The sequence below is a fragment of the Notolabrus celidotus genome, chromosome 14 (assembly GCF_009762535.1).
Source record: "Notolabrus celidotus isolate fNotCel1 chromosome 14, fNotCel1.pri, whole genome shotgun sequence".
NCBI lineage: Eukaryota > Metazoa > Chordata > Actinopteri > Labriformes > Labridae > Notolabrus > Notolabrus celidotus.
In genome coordinates, this window is record NC_048285.1 from 22,903,336 (window position 1) to 22,924,547 (window position 21,212).

Genomic DNA, 21,212 nt, shown 5'->3' on the forward strand with positions numbered 1-21,212 from the left:
GGATCCAAATGTTTCTTACTTTTATATTTACTGTATATGATATGAATATTTAGCCATGCTAGCAGCATCACTCTAGAGCTGGTATTTCAGTGGGTTCATTTGCACTTTTGTCTATACTTCAATAATTTGACAACTATAAGATGAACATTTAGTGACATCTTTGATTTATGTGTCCTTCTCCCTAGTCTCGTGGTTTGGCCAAATCACTCTGAAGGAAAGGAACTCTTTAAACCAGATAGTTAAATGGTCAAGCAAGTTGATTGGTGAGCCACAGGCATCCACAGTTTCCCTGTACACTAACCAGTTACAGCGGATAGCCACCTCTATTTTAAATAATGCCTCACACCCTCTGCACAGTGATTTCCAGCTTCTTCACTCTGGACGACGGTTTTTAGTCCCAAGCTGCAGGACACAGCGTCACAAGAAAAGCTTTGTTCCTGCTGCTGTTACTGAGCTGAACAAGCAATAGCTTTTATTTTCCCACACAGTCAGCCTCCAATCTTATGACTTGAGCCCAGATTGTCTTATTTATTCATGTGATTCCATTGTTTTTATTGGTTGACTGTTTTCTGATATGCTTTTTAAAATGGAACCTTTAGCACTTTTATCATTTTATCATTTTATCATGTCTATTCATTTTACCATTTTTAGTGTTAGATTAGTTTTTAGGATATTTTTTTGTATGTTTTGCACATTAAGTAGATTGTTCTGTCTGAAGTCTATCTGGTAATTTTGTATCGACCTAACATCTCACTGGCTGCAAAACAAGTTTACCTACGGGTACAAATAAAGTAACCTGAACCTGAACCTGAACCTGATACTGAAGTGTGTTAGCAGACTTACAAAAATACAGATAGTTCATCAGTCTTAACATTTGTTGTGTTCTGATTAATTATTCGCAAATGTTAGGGCGACTACACACAAGAGTGTGAACTTGGTAAAAAACAATCCTGCTAAATGTGAGCAGATCTGTGTGTTGTGTGAGCATGGTAACACTAGCATTTACTTTATTAAAAAAAGCTTCTAGCATGGCTTCCCCCTTGTCTTGTTTTAAGTAAAAGGAATATTTCTAACCAGTTGTGTGCTTTGTATTTTTTTTATGTGGGGAAAATTGGTAAAGTGCACCTCTTAGCGTCGGAAAAAGCCCATTAACTAAAGTGACAACTAGTTGGCTTGAGGAGAAACGGAAATCTGCCTTCACATGTGGCAAAATATTTATTTGAGAATTAAAAATGAAAAAGAGCGGCTCTGCATTTGTGAGTGCGCCGCTCTCTCCTCCTTCCTGAAAAGAATCAAACACCAACAAAACCACCCATTCATGTAAATATGCACAGATGAACAGACTGCTACGGACAGCCAATCAACAGACACAGACAGAGGCAAGCACTTCCAAATGAACAGCAGGTAGCAAAGAGAAAGAGTACCTGTCACGATTTCAGCAGCTCCTGTAGCAGCGCAGGCGAGGAGAGAGCAGAGGAGAAGAAAACAGACAGGTTGTGAGCAGACATGATGCAAGCTGGGAGGCATATACATTTGGTAACACAAAAATTGACAAATAATATCTAAATACAGGTGTTAAAATTCATTAAATTCAAGCTCCATATGCTATTGCTGTAATTTTCCACCAATTAAGAAGAATACAAAGGCATCATAATGAGTCATTTATACAATCCAGTCAGGCTATTTTTCTACAGGTGTGTACATAATGAGCCATTTTTCTCTCTTCATCCATTTTTCCCTGACAGAACATTAATATGGAGGAACGCAGGGAGTGTGCGGACTTTGTTTTCTCTCCCTCATGTCCCTGATTGAGATTCCTGCCAGCCTCCCCACTCTGGAGCAGCCACAGTCTGGAGATGTTCCCCCAGGACCCACGGCAGTGTATCCTGGAGAGGAGAGCACCCATTCGGAACGGTGCCCACCCAAACTGGCATTTCACAGGGCATGGGAGACTGGCGTGTTCCCAAGTCCCCGCAGCAGTGCTCAGGGGCCTGCACCCATGGGAGAGCTTCCATCATTCATTGTCTGCTATTCATAAACAGTCCTCACACACACACACACACACACACACATACACACACCTTCATCCTCTGCACTTCTATATCTACATTTCTATATTTCACACAGCATCTTTTATTATATTGACATTTCACACTGACTCTGGAGCTTCTTCACTGTGTGCACAGCGAACAATGTGAGCTCCAGTACCGAGCGAGCAGTGTGTCCAAGTGACTGCTTGTCTTGCCTGTCATTGCCGAGCGTAATAAGGGTGTAAGGTATGACACATGTCCTTGTTACAGCCCTTTGTGCATTTTCAATGTGTCAGCAATTCCCTCAGGATGGGAAAAAAAGTGTGAGTGACAAATCACACGCGATAGGAAACAAATTTTCAGCATTGTCCAGGAGCCTGAAACAATAAATCTCTGCGCCTTTAAAACTTCCAAGTGTCAGTCAAAACTTTATCTTTATTATGCAATAATTCAACATAATGAGGCTTCTGGGGAAATTGGGATTCGGTTGAAAGTGATTTGAACAGACATTTGAAAGATACTGATGTGCCCAAGACCGCTTCAATTCTGATTTACAAAATTTGTGTCCTAATTTGAATCTTTTTCCCACTTTAATGCTTTCCCTCCTACTCCTCTTCTGTTACTCTTCTACTCTGTTTAGGTTGTTGAATTTACAACATCACACTTTTACCCTTTGTCTTATTGATTTTCTTTTAACCTAATTTCTTTCCACAATTTTCAAACGCACACTGACACACCAAACAAACAAAGGCTTCTAATTTTACTCTATGAATAAGGATATAATTGGTTTCCTCTTCTCTTTGTTTATGGTTAGTGATTATTATTTCATCTGTATAAGTCCAAGGTTATGTTGGATATTACCTGGCTATATTTGTACTTTATTTTCTCGATATACACATAGTGTTTTACTATCTGTAACTACTTTTTTATGTCTTGGTTGGTATGTTTATTATCTAGGTTCAATTTGATAATGTCTTGTCCTCATCATATTCACTCACAGTCTCCACCTCTGCCCTGTATGCATGCCCTTAACAATGGAGCTAAAGGAAAAGAAAAGACAGGTGACTGCTTACACTCAGTGAAGGGCTGTACATTGTGAATAGAGAAAGAACCTATAAATAAAAACTAATAAAAGGACCATGTTACTCTATCATCCAGATACTGACATGATTGTGACGAATGAATCATCGACGGCCCTGAGAACATCTAGGGCTGGCCTACTGTCCATCTCAAGAGTGAGATCAAAATACAGAGAAGCAGCTCTTTGTTATCGTGGAGCACAAACCTTGAATAATCTCCCAGAGGATGCTCGACAAGCAGACTCAGACTCTGACCAGCTTTAAGTCTAAACTAGGAATATTCCTGTTGTACTGCCTACTCTACCATCTTGTAGAGTAGGCACTTTACTTTTCTATTGTAATGGTTTATTTGAATTAATTTAAATATTTGACTCCAGTATCTTTTATTTTATTTTATTAGATTGTAAAGCACTTGAGGTTACGTCAGTGTATAAAATCTGCTACATAAATAAAGCTACCTTGCCTTGCTTAGAGAAGAAAAAAAACATGATACAGAAGAAGGTGATACCAACAAAAACAAACCATAAGTCATAGAGAATAATAGCTGGTCTCAAACTCTGGCTTAAATTGACTTTTTTTCACAGCGAGGCCATTTTTACCCTCATATCTTGTTCAGAGTGGGAGGCTAAAGGCTGATAAAATGTTGTAGTGCTTTGCTCAGCAGTATAAATTTAAGGGTAGCCTATCCGACTAATCATTGCACTGTCACCATGTCTCTATTAGTCAGTAGCTGAAAAGATAACTCAAAAAGCTGGAGAGATATTGGACGATATTTTAAGTAAAAACAGCAAATTTGGTAACGTATTAGCTATGATAACCTAGCCACATCAGACAAAAGCTCAAATTAGCATTTAGTCATTTACTAGATAATAGTAGCCAAGATGTGAATGACAGCAAATACAACTAGGACTGTTGAAGCAACTAATTACTTGGAAATTCAGATTCCAACTTAACAAAAGGCTGCGCTAAAATTAAGAAACAATTGGTGGAAAGCTAATGTTGACTATTGTTTCAAGGTAGCTTATAAGTAATCTGTTTTATTATGAAAAGCGTTCCTCAAGATTTTCACTCTTGTTTTGTCTCATAAAGTTCTAAAAGAGCAACCCTGCTAACATGATCACTACAGTAAAACAAGCTAATGAAAAGTGTAGCTAGGAAGTGGTTGAAAGCTTTATTAGCCAATTTCAAATGGAAGCAAATGAGTAACCATTTATGTTGTTGTGTTATGTTGTCTGTAGATATTCACTATGGTCATTTTTTTGAGAAGCAGTGAAAAGATCATAAATTGTCCCATTACCAACATTTGTATGATTTACAACCTTTCTAACAGTAGAACAACACTTTAACAGCATAAGTGCTTCCCCACACGGTGTGACATCAGATGGAAATGGCTTCTGTCTGAGTATGTTAGATGAACTTCCCGGTATACGTCCCAGTCCAGCCAACCCTCAGGACTGCCCATAATGAGGCTTTTGAGCTGCTTTAATTGCCAGGTAATTATAATGTTGTAGCAACATTATGTAAATGACTCATTATCATCTTGTATGTGCGGTGTGGTCTGCCCTCGTTTTGTGTTACTTTGTCGAGAGTGTAACCCAGAAAAATGAATCACCAGAAAACCGGGGGCATCTCGGTGTTTAATCTTGTCAACAGGAACCTATATCTAAACAGAGCGAGCTGTGATATAGTGTGGTGACACCTCGCCTAACCCTTCAGTATGATCCACTTCCTGCTGGTGGCCTCTGAAGGGGCTATATATAGTGTTGCAGTGAGTGTGCGTGTGTACGTGTATGGTGTGTGTGTGCAGTGCTCCCCGTCTTCCCTCTGTACCTGCAGCACATTAGGTAGAAGTTATGAGGTGCCAGCTCCACTGTGATTAGATGTCATGGCTGTCGCTCTGCTTAGACAGCGCTGATAGACAGATTTCGGGGGGAAATGCGTGTGATGGCATCCGTGCCAGTGCAACCGTTGCACCAATCTGTCAATCACGGCGGGATGAGAGCAGGCAGGCCAAGCGTCCTCCAAATAATGTCTGTCCTTGTCTCCTCACCTCTTTTCATCCCAGACGAGCTGCGTTCAGAGACAGAAAAGTGGAATGTTTCCTTGCTAACAGTGCTGCTACGCTTCCTGCTGGAAATTGTTGACATTTGAAAGGGCATTTTCTCACACTGCGTTATGTTTTTCTATAAGACGTGAGGCTCTAAGTGCTTGAAAATTCTGGCATCTGTGCTCAAGCCAATGCCGCCCTGATGAATCCACAATAATCTGCCCCATTTTTTAGTCACTGAGGTAAAGTGAGATCTCAGGAGACTGGGTGTCTATGTGGTGAGTGGCACACAGCCTCTCTCTCTCTCTCTTTCTGTCGATCTCTGCCGCTCAGTAAAAGCAGTGGGGTAACACTAATGAGGCAACTTTTCTTCTCAGCACTGGTGTGATGCCTTTGAATTAATGTTTTCCTTTCAGGTAAAGCATTCCCTTGCTTATTTATGCTCATGATCTGCAGCGTGTTGCATGTCAACCCACTGTGTGATCCCACTGCATTCGAGGACACACACACCAGAGCTGGATGCTAGAACTCTGTGCAGTTCCCCATAGAGATTCAGCACTGAATGAGTGTGTATGTGTTTGGAGCACTGGTGTCTTACTGTGCATAGCCCACTGTGTTTTCATTTAATTAGAAGGATTAGAGGTGGGCTTCAAACTTTTACTCTTCAAGGAAGTCGGATGGAGAAGCGAGATCCTGCAGAGTGGACCCAATAAACACGGGCGGCATCTGAGGTCACGACTGTCACAAAGAAACTGATCAAAGAGTTTATACTGTTCCAGACAAAATGAAAAAGTGTCCAACGCCTCACACCAGACTTTGTTGTTGTTTTCAAATCCACATTAAAGAGTTCATACTACATGAACATACATACAGGCCCTTTATGATGCACATACTCTCAGTTTGACAAAAACAAGCCCAACTTACTGTCAGCTTTCTGGCAATTGCAAAGTTTAAAACAACTTCACACAGTGGGATATCCACATCCTCATTTCCATGAAAACTGAGCAAACTTCATACCAGAACTAAAAAGATAAAGAAAAAACCTTTGTCATGAGGTTTACATTGATTATTTTGTTTCCTCTTGAAGAATGTGTAGAAGTTAAAACTCCTGTGAGAAACTTTCGTTTTTGGTAGCTGGGTCACAATTTTTGAATTTTTGTATAATAATAATAAAAATTGATTACCTCATGTAGCTAGTAACTGTTGCTCAAACTTAACTTATGCTAACTTCTGTTATATAACAATAGAAAAGAAAGCACAAGTGTCACTTCTTGGTAAAATGGCAGTTTTTTGAGATTCAGAAACGAAGAAAACTGCAAAGACCTTTGACAAAGAATGAGTTTCAGTCTGTTTTATAACTAGACAAAACTACTTATAGTAGCTTTAGGTAATAGTAACTATATGCACGGTTTATTGTCTTATCTTCTTTCATTTAGAAACAGAACATGCTAATCAGGCTTGTGATGTTTCAACTGACAGATAACTTATGATCTGATGTGTCACATTGTAAGTGTTCTTTTTCCTACCATAAAAGCAGACATTAAATTGGGAAATTAAGCTTAATACAGCAAGTTCATTTCTATTACTAAAAAGAAACACTGTAAGGAGAGCACTGGACAGCAGCGGTGGTTCTGGGGAGGGGCCAACAGGGGCCAGTGCCCCTGTAAAACTGAACCTGGACCCCCCTGTGGCCCCCCCTCCACACCAAACAAAGATTATACAATAAAAAAAGCTTTGGTATCACGCCAATGTTACAGGCAGAACACATGCGTGTGGTACTTGGTTCCAGTCCCTTAGAGCGCTAAGGGACTCATATTGAGTGTAAACAGCCAATCAGCTGCTGTCAGTCTGCATTTTGATATAGTACACAGTAGTCTATATGTCTAGTATAAAGGGATGCTCTGATTTTTTGCCAGTTTGTTCTCAGCCGGTCCTCGACCTTCTCAGTCTCTTTTGTCAGGGTTGAATGTGTCCCTCTGACAACACCCTTGGCCCCAGCCTGGCCCCCCCAGTAAATTGGTCTAGAACCGCCACTGATGGACAATTGACAGCTCTGGAAAAAAAAAACCTATTACTTAAGTTTAAGCCAACAAGAAAGTCCTTACAGTGTTTTTAAAAATGATAACAGCTTCAGAGTTCATCTCATTACATCTATCTCAGTGAATCCAACAATGAATGCTCCATGATCTTAAAAATCTCAGGAAAAACAGTAAGTACACCTTGAGCTGTGATTTTTTTTTTCAAATGAGTACTTCCAAGGTTAAGAATTAACTTCCTCACTTATCACTTGAGGCTCGGCCGAGTTCACACCTTGTTTTCTCATAAAATGGTAAATTTGTGCATTATTCAGTAATTTATTTCTACAGCCTTGACCTGCTTCTTTTATTATCAGCTCTCAGGTACGCCTTAATCCAGCCTGTCAGTGAGATATCAGAGAACGCTCACCTGTAAACACTGCAGGGAATACACAGATTAATTCCCCCCGCAGTCGACTGAAACATATTAATCAGGTGGGCTTACTGGAGATGCAAAGCGTGTTCCTGCTCGATAAACTGTGTTAAAGAACGGAGATTTTGCAAATATCCCCACAGAGGTGGTTAATTGCTCACTGTTAATGGGATACGCTTTGTAAAAGTCCAATCTGTGGCCTGAATGTTTGTGTTGCGCTCGTAAAAAAGCAGAGGACTCGTGTAGCTGAAGACAGCTTTTACTCTCAGAGATTAAGGGATAATCCTTCAGAAATGCTGCTTGATAAAAAGCAGATATTGAATCTGGTGCTCTGGCTCCTTTAAGTGAAGTGCTAGGGGCATCTACAATTGCATACAGATCACGAACAAACACACAAAAAAAGGCTGGACTTCTTTGTCAGACATCAGATGTGTCTCTGAAAGCATTATTAAAATGTGGGTAAACTCATTAGTGTACATTGCTGGGTCCCACCACTCACAACACACCTGAAAACATCTCTGCAGCAGACAAAATAAAAGGAAGAACCCAGGAACCAGGCACTTTAATGACAGCTCAGGTGTGTTCATCTCTCGCAGTCTTGTCAGAAAAAAAGCACTGACACATTCCTGAGTACTGTAGACGCCCGACTTCTGCTCCAGTCAGACTCACATAACAGACACGGGGCGCTCTCTGTTTCACAAATAAAGCAGCATCAAGTTGCAAAGTAAAAGAAAAAATGGCTCATGCCAAAGTGACACATACATCAAAAGATAACTTGACACAAAAAAACAGGCAGGACGTCTTGAATCAACATAACACGAGGCAGGAAGAGCATTATAGTAACACACTATTAAGTCATGGTGATTGTGACAAATGCAGTAACTTCAAAGGTCTATAAATCACCAAGGAACTGCATTTGCTGGGAGGTACAAAGATTTCCTTTTTCCTACGAGGCACAATCATTCACTCTGTTATGTTATGTTAACAAGACTGCCTGACTGAGCATGGACTTAAGTGCAGCAGTGGCAGCAGTGTGCTCTGCAACCCTAAAAAACTGTGCAGCAGAGGAGAGATTCCCCTGCTTAACGCCGAGGCGAAGCTTAACCTCTGGCAGAGTGACTCATCACATCTCATTCAGTTCGTCTATTTCGGGTGACGCTGCATTTTTTTTCCCTGTGTTTCTCCCTCCTCAGAGACAGCAGGGGAAGCTGGGAAGCCTCTTTTCAGTCTGTGTTTTGCAAAAAGAAAGTTGCGGCAGGAGAGCTAGGTTTGTTACCACAGGAGAGAAACTGGAGCTGTGATTCAACACGGATCAAAACGCGCAAAGAACAATATGAATCAAAGCCTGCAAAGAGCCTTTGGGGAGGATTTTTTTTTTGCTATTCAGTACACCTATAGTGTGGGCTCTTGCCAGGAAAACCCATGAGCAATGTTAACAGAACTATTAGCATGTGTGTGTGTGTGTGTGTTTGCTTTCTAGCCTGTCAGCCTGCATATCTGCTTACTCACAGTGAATGTGCTTACATCTGCACAAGTTTTCTCTCTCTCTGTGTGTATGTGTGTGCATGTGTGTGTGAGAGGGGTAATTAGGACATTAGGAGAAGCTTCTGACAGGCTTGTCATCGCCACAGCCGGCCCGGTGGAAAGGAGGCGGTCAGAGGGGTAAGTGGGGGTCCGGCAGGGTCAAGAGACAGCTGCTGCACCACCACTCACTGTCTGGAAGCTCTCAGAGAATATTAAAACCCACCGGGGCCCTCGGCCAAGACGCTCCCTCATTTATGGAACGCACAAAGCTGCTTCACAAGGAGGGTAGCGACTAATTTATTTGTCTGTTATAAAAGTGTTATTGTTTCTCATTCTGAAACATGAGAACACAAACATAAAGAGAGCAGAATAAATGGCGGTGGCATTGAGGTAATTGGGGCTATTTTGTAAATCAGTGGATTTAGAGCGCAGAGCGTGTTGTTCTCATTTTTACACTTTGCTTTTTCCCCTCCTGATGATAAATCTGTGTGGTCTCACGCCTCCTATGAATCCGTTTCCAGCTGAGAGAGGCTCTATTATTACAATACGAGACATATTAAATACATCCCCTGAGGCTGATGACCTTGGCGATGACATATCATTAATTGTATAGATGGATTATCATCATCACAACAATAACATGCCTCCTTCTCTGCTCCTCTGCCACAAACACCTGTGCCCATTCTGCGGCTGCCTGCGCTCATACACTTATAATCACATCTATCAGCCCAAAACGTTAACTGCATACGGGGACGCTAAACACGTCCATTTGTTTGCAGTTGTAATGTCTTTTGTGCGCCTCAATCAGGCACCTGTCAGACACACACCTGCTACCTCGGCGCTAAGAGAAAAGGCAGGAGGGGAGGCCTTTTGTTTCTGCACAGAGTTTATAATCAGCACGTTGTTTCCAATCTTCTTCCACCATTTTTCAATTTCCCATTTCCCTTTTCTCAGTCAAATCACTGCTATCAATCAGGTGCATGTTTGAGAGAGCAGAGAGGGTGAGAGTGTGTGAGGGAGAGACACAGAGAGAGGAAGAAGGGGGAAGTTTCTTGATGGAACCATCTCCAGCCCCAGGCCTCATTAGTCAGAGGCTGCAGGAAGAAATGTGTGAGTGTGTGTGTGAGTGGAGGACGCTTATGTGCGTGTGATAAAATGAATACTGGTAGAGTGTGTCTGTCAATATGAGGCCATTTAACATTTCCCATTCCACCCGCATGATGCACCGCGGACATTATGCTCTCTATTTGAGTTCCTCTAAATGGATACTCAGCCCAGTACGTTCTATTATGTTTTGCCCTTTCCCTCCACTGTGCTTACTGATATCATGACAGAAGATGACCTATAACGTTGCAAAACAATCTCAGTGCCACCATGACAACATCTTCTGCACATCGGCAAACCGTGCTGGGAAAACATCTCAGAAATGAATGTGTCTGACTGATGTGTCAGTCAATAGGAATCAAACCATAACAGCTGCATAGGCAGAAGCCATATTGATCTCATGTGACAGGCGGAGCTTGTGGTGCAGCATCACTTTGAAGAGAGTCAGCTCGCTCGCTTTGAAAGTCTGTTTTGCTGAACACGGCAACTATTACGACAGAAATAGCACAAAGTCTGCTGTTAACATTCACGAGGCACAAATTAGGCAACAAATACAAACAGTGAATAAAGGATGAGCAAACACAACGAGTCCAGATTATCGCCAACGTGGCAATATGCTCCGTGTTTTACTGAGTGTATTGATTATACAAGAGATCCATTTGAAGTGGCCGCACAAAATGGCAACTATAGTAAATTCACAATGGCAGGGTAATATACGGCTTCACTGCTTTCATTTATTCACAGCTTGACATTTCCTCCCTTCCGCAGAGTGTGCTCTAACTGTGTGCCAATGGCCACATCATTTAGACTGGACCCGCATGAATATTTAACATTAGTGCCTGGCTCGTAGCTCGCAGAAAATGAATTATTTTTAGTGGGCTTTGCAGAGGCACCGTGGAAAAGCCTCACTCTGGTGATGAATCGCTGGAGAGTTTATGTTGTATTAAGCAGGCAAAACAAATGGCTATCAATCATGTGGAGCTTTTCATGCTTGCCAGCTACGCATCCCTTCCCCCTTTTCACAGATTCTGTTGGTTTTCAGAGGGATCAGCTGCCAGCTTGAGTGGCTAAAAAAGAGGGTCAGCTTTGGGTTCACTGGTGTTTGATGACAAGCCATCCAAGGAGGAAAAAGACGGACTCAAGATGTGGCACAGCAGGTGCTGGAACTACTGAAGCTCTCGGTGGATGTTTATTAAAATATAAATACATGGCAAAGTAAAAAAAAAGGAGTTTGAACTTAAAAGTAGAAAAGGACATTTTAACTCCTTTAGATCACACACACAGATGACAACATGACTCACAACATCAATCAATCCCTTACTTTCAGTAGAAAAGGGCACAGAGTATTATGATAGCTGACAAACTACATCATCATATGTCAGTGTGTCTTCATGCATTAGTCCAGTCATAGTCTAGTGATATGCTTACTTCTAACTACACCTAATTGTGCGCATGATGGCGGCCATGCATTCCTTGCGTCTGATTGGCGTGTGGGCATGCAGTACACATGCAAGGACATGGTGGGGGCATTGTGGAGGCAGAGAGGATGTGACAGTAGCACAGCAGCAAGGACAACAATGGCAGAAAGTTGTAGAGACAAGCTGATGAACCAAGTCTGCAACTGTCCATATCTGTGCAATGTATCCTTTGCCACTGCAAGGCCCAAAAACAGGCTTGGGAAGAAATAAGATCGCACTTCAAAACTGAATGAAATAAATATTGTTAACACCCTGTGAATCCAGCAGTTACAAGCAGCCTGAGTTCACTGGTGTGCCCTCTATAGGTTTTCTCCTGTAAGTCGCATAACGCATGGTAGAGTATGTGTACAGTTACTTTCATGATGTATCTGGTTGTGTATGCAACAGCAAATATATGTGTAGCCTATAATTTTCAAGTCAAACACCTCCCAAACTGTCCAACTTTCCTGCTGTGTTACACCTAACTAAATTATGATATCTAGGCAATATGTTTGTGAACTCTCTTTCTCTCATATTTCAAAACAGTTAACAACTAAAGCTGCAGCTTATCGTTAATACCGAACAAGTCTACTGATATTATTTTGGGATTACGTAATGGATCATTTAGTCTAAAAGAATCTCAGCAGACAGTGAAGAATGCTTGATTTAATATGACAGAGTCCTGGGCTACATTTTTCAAAACTCGTATTCGTCCAACAGTTGTCATTTGATTTTTACCTATAAAGACTTCATCAGATTACACTGGTATAAAACAGGAAATGTTAGTATAGGATGGGAAACTTTTCAATCAAACACATACATTTTGATCAAACCCTTACATATCCACCAGCGCCTAAGTCTGGTCGACCAAAGACAGACTGTGTCAAAATTCTGACCCCAAAATGTCATAATTTGACTACTGCTGCAGCTTATATATATATATCCATCAATGCCAGAATATGACATTAAATGACAGGGGAAACAGGCCAATAATACTACAGCTGAAAATATTTGGACCTAAAACTCACTGTCCAAAACTCAATGCCATGCTATGGCCCTTTTCCACCGGGCCGTCTTAGCCCTATCTCGTGTGAGATACCAGTTTTTCGTACCTGCTCTGCTCTGGTTCCAAGCGAGCTGAGCCGATATTAAAAGGTGACGTTGACGGACTGCCGGCCACTGATTGGTCAGAGAATGTCATCACCGAAGAGTCATGAGCGCGATGCTCAACCTATACGCTCAACAAAGTAATCAAACCTGCCATTTTTAAAAGACGACATCAGTACTCTTTTGCTCTTCTTTTGCTTTCCTCTCTCACTCTGCCTGCGACAAAAAAGCCACAGACCGAGCAGCAAGTACACCATTGCCTCATTGTCCTCCATTGTTTGTGATTGTTGTGTTTGTGTTGTGTTCAAAATGACGTGAACGCAGTTTTGCGCAGCTGTGTTTATGACGACCCTGCACACTGTGAGTTGGCACTCGGGCTGGTGGAAAAGAAACCCAAACCGAGTAGAGCCGAGTCGAGTCGAGTAGGGCTGGAACTGTGTAGTGGAAAAGGGCCATTAGTCTCATACTACTGCTGCAGTCAGCTTCACAATCTCTTCCCTTTCTTCTGAGCGCTTTCTCTTTTAGATGTTTGCATCTGTTTTCTTATTTGTGTTGAACTATTTCACAAATATTCATAATACATTCCCCCTTCATGTACAATGCTTTCAAACTTACACTAAAAGTCTGACATGGAATACCAAAGTAATGTTTAATCACCCTTAATCTCTAAGGGTGAGGAATACAATAAAGCATGTCAGGCAATGGAGAAAACGTAAATAGAAACCACAAGTTTAGGCTGGCACCGACTTTGGTACATCTTGTGGCTCCCACTGAAATGATAAACTCTACAAAACATCGACTGAACATGGAAGGAGTCCAACCAGATAAACTCACAGCCAATGATCAAACTACAAAGAAACATTTACTTTCCAGCTTTGTCACCACAAACTTACTCTGCGGCCAAAAAATGTTTAAACAAAAAAAAAACTACTTTTTTTTCAAATCATTCTTATTAATGCGAACAGAAGTTTGGTGACTGTTTGACTTAAATGTTGCACAAAGTCTATATAATTTACTATAAATGGAATTTAGCAGCTACTCAGTGTGAAAGTGCTTAACTGGGTGTTTTATTTCTAAGTGTTTGCAAATGTATTCCTTTTTTTTGCATGTGCACAACTCCAGGAGCAGCATCCAATGTTTCAGAGCTCATAAAGAAGCCAGCAGGTAAAGAGTTAACATAGTTTTACATGTTTGTTCCTGAAGAGCCAACATGTTTTACAGACATAGCTCCTGCTCATTCGTTGGCACATATGTCAGGTTGGTGTGTGGGAAGGCATGAGGTTGATTTGTCATGGTATCATAACTTTAAATGAAGACTGGACCAATAATAGGGTTATTGATTCTTGCCAGAGCAATGCCAAGGCTGTCAGTAGCAGTGGGATTCTCAAAATAAATAATGATCCTGTACAAGGTAGAGAAAAACCCCTGCTCCTGTAAAATTAAGAGGCTATGAGATCAAACCCAAGTGCATAAAGGAGTAGTTCTTATAGATGATTAAATCAGCTCTTCATGCCTCCCCTACCTGCTTTGAGTAGTTTCATTTGATTGGCTATGTAATTACCTTAACATTGGTTAATTGCTGGTTGATTTACCTCTCACAGCAATCACATCACCCTCTACTCTGCCAATCAGTCACTTAAAATCATGTTTAAATTCAGTCAGCTATGATACACACACTCACACAAGCGAGCTCCCAGGACGACGGCGTGACACCTCACAGTTTACAGATCCTCGGATTACTTGACAGTTTCATTAAGACAGATTACCCTGACCCTGAAGTTTTAATCTTACAGATAAAGTGAAGCTGTTTTTGCGGCCGTCCTCAAGGATGCACTTCATTTCCAACAACATCCAACCTGAGATGAGATTTGGCCGCTCTCAAATACAATCTGAATTGCTCCAATTGATTAAACAGAAACTGGCAGGCTGAACAGAGTGGAGCCAAGTACAAACCCTGTCCACACAGCCACTGGCAACTGTGGACACAAGATGGAGGGTAAGATATCTGTGAGTGGCCTGGCACCTGAGTCAGAGAGATAGTCCTGCTTACTTGGGGAGGGAGGGGTTCAAATTGGAGACAGACTGGGTGGCTTTGCCTGTGTTTCCCCTTTAGGTTAATGTTTTATGGATGTGCGATACAGTTCAGATGACAGTTTGAGATGACTGAGAGTCTGCGTGCAGGCGGCAAGAGTTCAGCATTTTTATTGGAAGCGAGGGAATGCATCTCGACTGGACAGTGAAGCTGAAACTGAGAACTGTGTTAGTAGCTGTAAATGTGAGGAGTCTGAAAAGTGGCTGTACTCACACGATGGGCATGTTCCTTCACATGCAAGGTGGGAAGCTCAGTCTTCTAAATAAAGAGTGTCTGAAAGATCTTTATCATTTTGGTGATTTTAGATTGTCTAGAAACTGAAAAGCCAGTAAACAGTATACATCTTGAGAGAAATCTGGCTGTTCTGCAGATAAATTATATTTTTGATTTTTTGTCATATGACTACTAGCTTTAGCATTGAGCTACTTACCAGCTAACATCAGGTTTTAGCTAAAATAACAATACTCTTATACTTAGTTACTAGCAGTCACAATTAGCTTTTGTCTTTTGTAGCGTAACAATGTGCAATAAGGACAGGCATTAATTCCTAGCAAGCATAATGTTAGCGATAAACTTGTTGAATGCTAATGTTAACTGATGTCATACAGTAGCTTACATTATTGTTAGCTTGGAAGAGGCTGAAAAGCTAAAAATTAAGCTTGAAAATTGGTTAAATAATACAACAGACATGTTCCAAACTAACAAGAGGGTTGATACACAGTAAGCTGAGTAGACATTAGCGTTTTTGTAATTTTGTAGCAAACTTAATGTTAGCTCGTAAGTAGCTGAATACTTAGCGTAGCTGAATGCCACACAGTCCCCTGAACTTACAAAACCATTAGCTTGGGAAAGACTGACAGCTTAAAATACAGTTGTTTAGATACAATGCAACATATGTAGATTTATTTTAAAAACAAAGTATGTCTGAAGGAGGCTAAATGCTAATAATGGGTGTTGTCCTACAGTAGCTGACTTAATATTGTTGTAAGCAGCAACCTCTGGTCTCAAAATATGAAGCCCATGCGAAACTGTTATAAACTGCAATTCATCAAGAATCCACTTGAGGCTGGCTGCAGAAACACCGGAAACCACATAGACACCAATTCAAAAAAGGCAATCTTTGCAGCATTAATAAACATGTTTACAGCCTGGTTCAAAAAACGGCTTGGCTCTTCATACCTCATTTCTCTGTCGGCACTCAATGTACGGGGGGTGAATTTTTTTCTAACGTGACGGTTCAGAAGATATTAAGATTATGAGTTTTTGCCCAAATAAGGACATGACTGGCTTGACTCCCAGTCGGGAACACATAGCTGTTAGCTAGGAGGCTCAAACTCCGCCTCTTTATGTCACACTATGCTTGAGTTCCGCATTTCCAATATGGCTGCCGCCGTTGATTGGCTTCAAAACAGCGCTCAGGAACAGATGGGTGATGTCACGGGTACTACGTCTATATTTTATACAGTCTATGCTTAAAACACAGTTGTTTAGATACAATACAACATATGAACATTTATTGTAAAAACAATGTAAGTCTGAAAGAGACCAAATGCTAATAATGGGTGTTGTCCTACAGTAGCTGACTTAATATTATCGTCAGCAGGAAAATGGCAAAAAGCTAAAGGTTAAGCTGACAGTATCCGTTACATGATACAATATGAAGGGCATACAATTGTAGCAAACTTAATATTGACTTGTAGGTGGGTGAATATTAACATTTGATTCTTCCCTTATTCTTATTTTGAAAGTAGACGAAAGTTAGGGTTATCATTTAGGGACATGACACAATAGTAAAGGTACAAATTTGTAGCAAATGTAATGTTAGCTAGAAAACGGATAACATTAGCTGTTCTATTTCAGTAACTGACAGGTGATCATGTATGTGCATTTCATTATAATACAGCCAAACAAATGTCCAGATTGTCATCGTGAATTAACAGTGATGCTGATTATGGTAATTGTTTGTCTGATTCTCTGGTTTAGTCAACTTTAAAACTGGGAACTCATGAAAAATGTCCTCCAAATAATATGTTGAAAGACTTGAGTCTGTAGTCATGCGAGTATCAGTGCATGAAATGAGTGAGCGCTATCTGCAATCCGAGTCTATGAAAAAAAGAGAAGCAGCAACGCCAGAATTACAGATGTATCTCTCTCTGTGAGCCACACATGAAACACAGGAAACGGCCTCTTTGATCATTACCTACCTGTCAGTCTGCCCTCCACAGGGACCGCCTGTTACCACCGCTGATGTGTCGCACTGACAGGCCAGAAACACACATGCAAACTCAAACCCATGGAGGAAAAAAAAGGCGGCAACGCTATGAGTCTGACTGGTGTCTGCATTCAAACTCCTTCCCTGAGGAGATATAACCATGACGACCAACCATGTGGGCAAAGCGCAGGTTTATTATTCTATATTTGGATTCCAATTAGCCTCAGTGACTGTGAGGCTTGCTGGGGTCCACATTCACACTCGTAGCAATGGGCAATTTAGTCTCCGCTCCTAGTGATTCTATGTTTGTTGAATGTGGGAGGAAACAAGCAGAAAGCAGTGTGATCAAAGGGAGAACGTATCTAGGAGAGGGGAGTCAAAGCAAACAAGCACTTTCCAAGTTCATGTGTTTGACTTACTGAATCTAGCGTAAATATCATGTTGTAGCAGACCTGCTAAGGAAGCTTGTAGACCAACATGAAGACAGGGAAATCAGATGTGGACAGGGTGAGCGTTCAGAAGTGAACACCTGTCCTTCTTTCTCTAGAAAACTTTGTTATTGTGACACTAAATCACTAACAAACTGCAACTTCACTTAATGTTAACTTTACTCTAAATGTCAGCTCAGATTTCAGTTTTCCCCCTCTTTACACAGTTTGTTTGGTAATAAACCTTGTTGAGCAACTGTGCCATAGATATGTTGCCCCACCTGGATTGCAGCAATTAAGTTGGTGTGAAAGCTGTTGTCCCTGGAGAACTAAAGTAGTAAAATATGACACCAGTAAGAAGATCTTCAATTGGCACACTTATAGCACCGCTTCAGTTTTTGTGTCCAGCAAGATTAATGTCAGCCTAAAGTTTAGTTATTGCAATTAAACTAAAAGTAATTACCTGGCAATGCAATCGTAACACTTGGTTGAGCTTAGAGAAAAATGATGGATACAACTCGCAACTAAAGTCTTCTATTGGATACATACTCCAACTCCTGCATGAATGTTCAATGCACTTAACGCCCTATCATACTGACCCTTGCAATAGCACTGTGTAAAATTGCAATCTGTGGTGTATTAATTAAATTATTGGGAACATATTTGCATAAAAAATTGAAGGCCACACTTTTCTCTTTCCCAAGAAATGTACCTGCTTACTCTGAATGACTCAGACAACTCAATGTCAGCTTTCTTACAAACTCCCTCCACTCTATTGGCAGATTGTTGGAAAGCTGTTGACGATCTTGAGAACTGAATATGATATTTAATAGCTGTGTGCACCACTAAATAAAATTCTCTTCACTTTGGATTTTGCATTGGAGTAAAAGCAGAAATCTCAAAGTCAAACATCTCAAAACCAGGACAGATATTGCTAAAACTAATTACCATAAACCAATATAAACCACTTTGGGCATTTGAGAAATCATCTTTTTTACTGCATCATTACTGCTGCAGTATCAGACTCCATGCTGTGAAGAAACCCAATGTCTTTTACTAAAACATAACTGATTAAAAAATGGGTACTTTCCACCCCTTATTTAAAAAATAAAAATACAATGGGTTTTTGTTGGTTAAAAAAAGCTGAACTAGGTATGTCTTATCTGAAATAACACTGCCATTCAGGGGTGTGTACACCTTTTTGACTAGGGTGGCCCAATTGGGGCACACAAACACACCTTTACTCCACTTTACCTTTTCTGTCTTTACTAATATCTGCTGTCACTATCATTAAAGTATCACACTGATGTTATATTCCTGTGTGTAGTTTATGAAATAACACAACAAAGGGGCAACATTTACGTCTTCTTGGCTCATTCCTCGATGACTCAAAACTGAAACCATATTTTACTATTACTTAAGTATTAGCAATTTAAAGTACTACTTTAAATTGAAACATTAATAAATATATTTTTGATGGATATGCAGTGTGCAGAATTACATTTTTGATTAATTGTATTTAAACTCGTCTTATGACAAAGTACTTTTTTCTAAAATTTAAAGTACCAACAGTAGAAAATATGTAGGTATATAAGAAAGGTACTAGCAGACTTTTGCATTCAAAGAGTTGATTTTATCATAAGTTCAACCTCTGACAAGACACAAACCCAGTCGTAGTTCATGATTTTGAGGTGGCACCTGGGGTGGCCGGTCAGATTTCAAAGAGGGCTTATGCCACCGCTGGCCGCTACTCTGGACACGCCCATGCCGCCATCCCTACAACAATCAGATTTCTCTTTCTGAATATCAACACAGACTCTTTGAAATGTTTTACTCGAGGATTACTTTTCCAAATGCTCAGTTTCCTGTTCAATAGTAGCAGCTGCAGGGAGACTGTCAACATGTACAAAGAAGAGAGCATGAGTTCAAGTTTTTCTTATTACCCTACATGAAATGTTTTAACTTTAAGTTTACTTTATTGTTTTCTTTTCTTTTAAAGTCAGTTCCAGTGTGACACATTTGTCTGCATGTCTGTTTAAAAGTTGCTGTATAAATAAAGTTGAGCTGAGCGGAGTTTAGACGAAAGGCCAAAAAGCAAAGTAAAAGCAACATTTTGTCTCCTAATATACTGCTTCTTTATTGTCTGTGTTGCAATTGTTTATGATTTAACAGTTGGTGGTCAACATTTTCAAAACAAATCTTTTGGAGGCTCGCTTTGCTGAAGCTTGTTAGGGGAATATGTGCACTGTTATGATCCATCGAACAGTTTCTAAATCCTTGTTCCCTCCGCTGCCTTTGTCGCTCCCTCACCGCGGCCCCTGTTGCTCTTGTTCTCTGATTTTTCTGTCACTGTTGTTTCCCGCTTCCATGGGTCAAAGTTACCTCTTTAATCTTAATGTGCCCCTGCCGGTACCAAGTGTAAACAAATGAGCAATGTATTGCAACAGCAAGTATACACAGATTTATATGCAGAGAGGTGTTCGGCTTTCCATTTCAGAGGAATTCTACTTGGTTGTTAGTGTACCACACATACACATGACTCAGGGTGGTCACATTTGGCAATTTACACAGTTTAAGTTGTAATGGCTTTTCCACATCTTCCTCAGACACCACTGTAACTACTTTGGGGAAACACTGTGCCCTGGCACCATTAGCATGCATTGCACTGTCAATTTAAAGGTAATGTTTGCAGCTTATTCTAATGGGAATGAGTCAATTTGTCTTGAGAGGAGGATGAGAATATGAGGACAGAGGAAAGAATAAATCTATGATGTTGCGCAGAAAGATTATACATGTATAAGCCAGATCTCCTGATGCAGTCTCACATAATGTCATCTCTGTCATGCTCCAGATCAGAGCGTCAGATCAGTACAACATCAAAGGCTCCTCACCGATCAAGCAAACCAGAGTCCAACAAGCTGACAGACTCACACATATTCACAGGAGCTCACTGCATCTGTGCTGCTGAGCAGCACTCCACATCTGTGTCCTCCAGTCTGCAAACATGCTAATATGATCCCATTACAGAGCATTAGCTTATCTCTGCCTTACCTCACATAACATAGATATATATCTGCAGCTGTTTCAACTGCCTGGGCACATTTAGATCATTTCACAGGCAGACTATGGATTCACAGACATTATGATCAATATATTACAATGTTTTCAAGCTGTGTACAATTCAGGGACATGGATCATTTTGATTTTTACAATATCTGGCCAGAGCTTCACATTACGCAAGTAGAAGTCCATACTATCAGAGATCAGCATCATGAAGAGATAGAGAGATACAACAGAAACACACCCACCTATCTGTCAAATCCACTGCAGCCCTAATTATGTATAACTCTTAGCCCTAATGTAATCAAAACAGATGACTTATAGAACAATTCAACTCCCATATAGTTGTCAAGTTGCAAACATTTTTAAATCTGCTGTATAAGTGGGCCTTTTAATATGGACTCTGATGGAGTGAGTGGACACACGAGAAACTACAGATTTTCAGTATTGCCTTTATTTTCAACACCAGAGGTTGCTGCTTGGCTCACACTTGTGAATTTTGTTGGTAAAGTGCAAATCCACTTTCTCTCAAATGAAAATCTTTCCTTACTGCTTGTCCCCAACACTGTGCTTTAAAAACACATCACTTTTTATCATTATGGGATCTCGGTTTGACACCCAGCT

General features: G+C 40.6%; 1 protein-coding gene across 2 annotated transcripts in view; it reads right to left on the reverse strand.

Moving 5' to 3' along the window:
- cadm1b (cell adhesion molecule 1b) overlaps window positions 1-21,212 on the reverse strand; it is a 228,929-nt gene that overhangs the window by 54,402 nt on the left and 153,315 nt on the right. For both annotated transcript variants that reach the window (XM_034701417.1, XM_034701416.1), the window contains one exon: window positions 1,425-1,445. Coding sequence is in view for 1 of the 2 variants with exons in the window: in XM_034701416.1 (XP_034557307.1) it covers window positions 1,425-1,445 (21 nt within the window). In the remaining variant the exon portion in view is untranslated. The remainder of the gene's footprint in view (window positions 1-1,424; window positions 1,446-21,212) is intronic.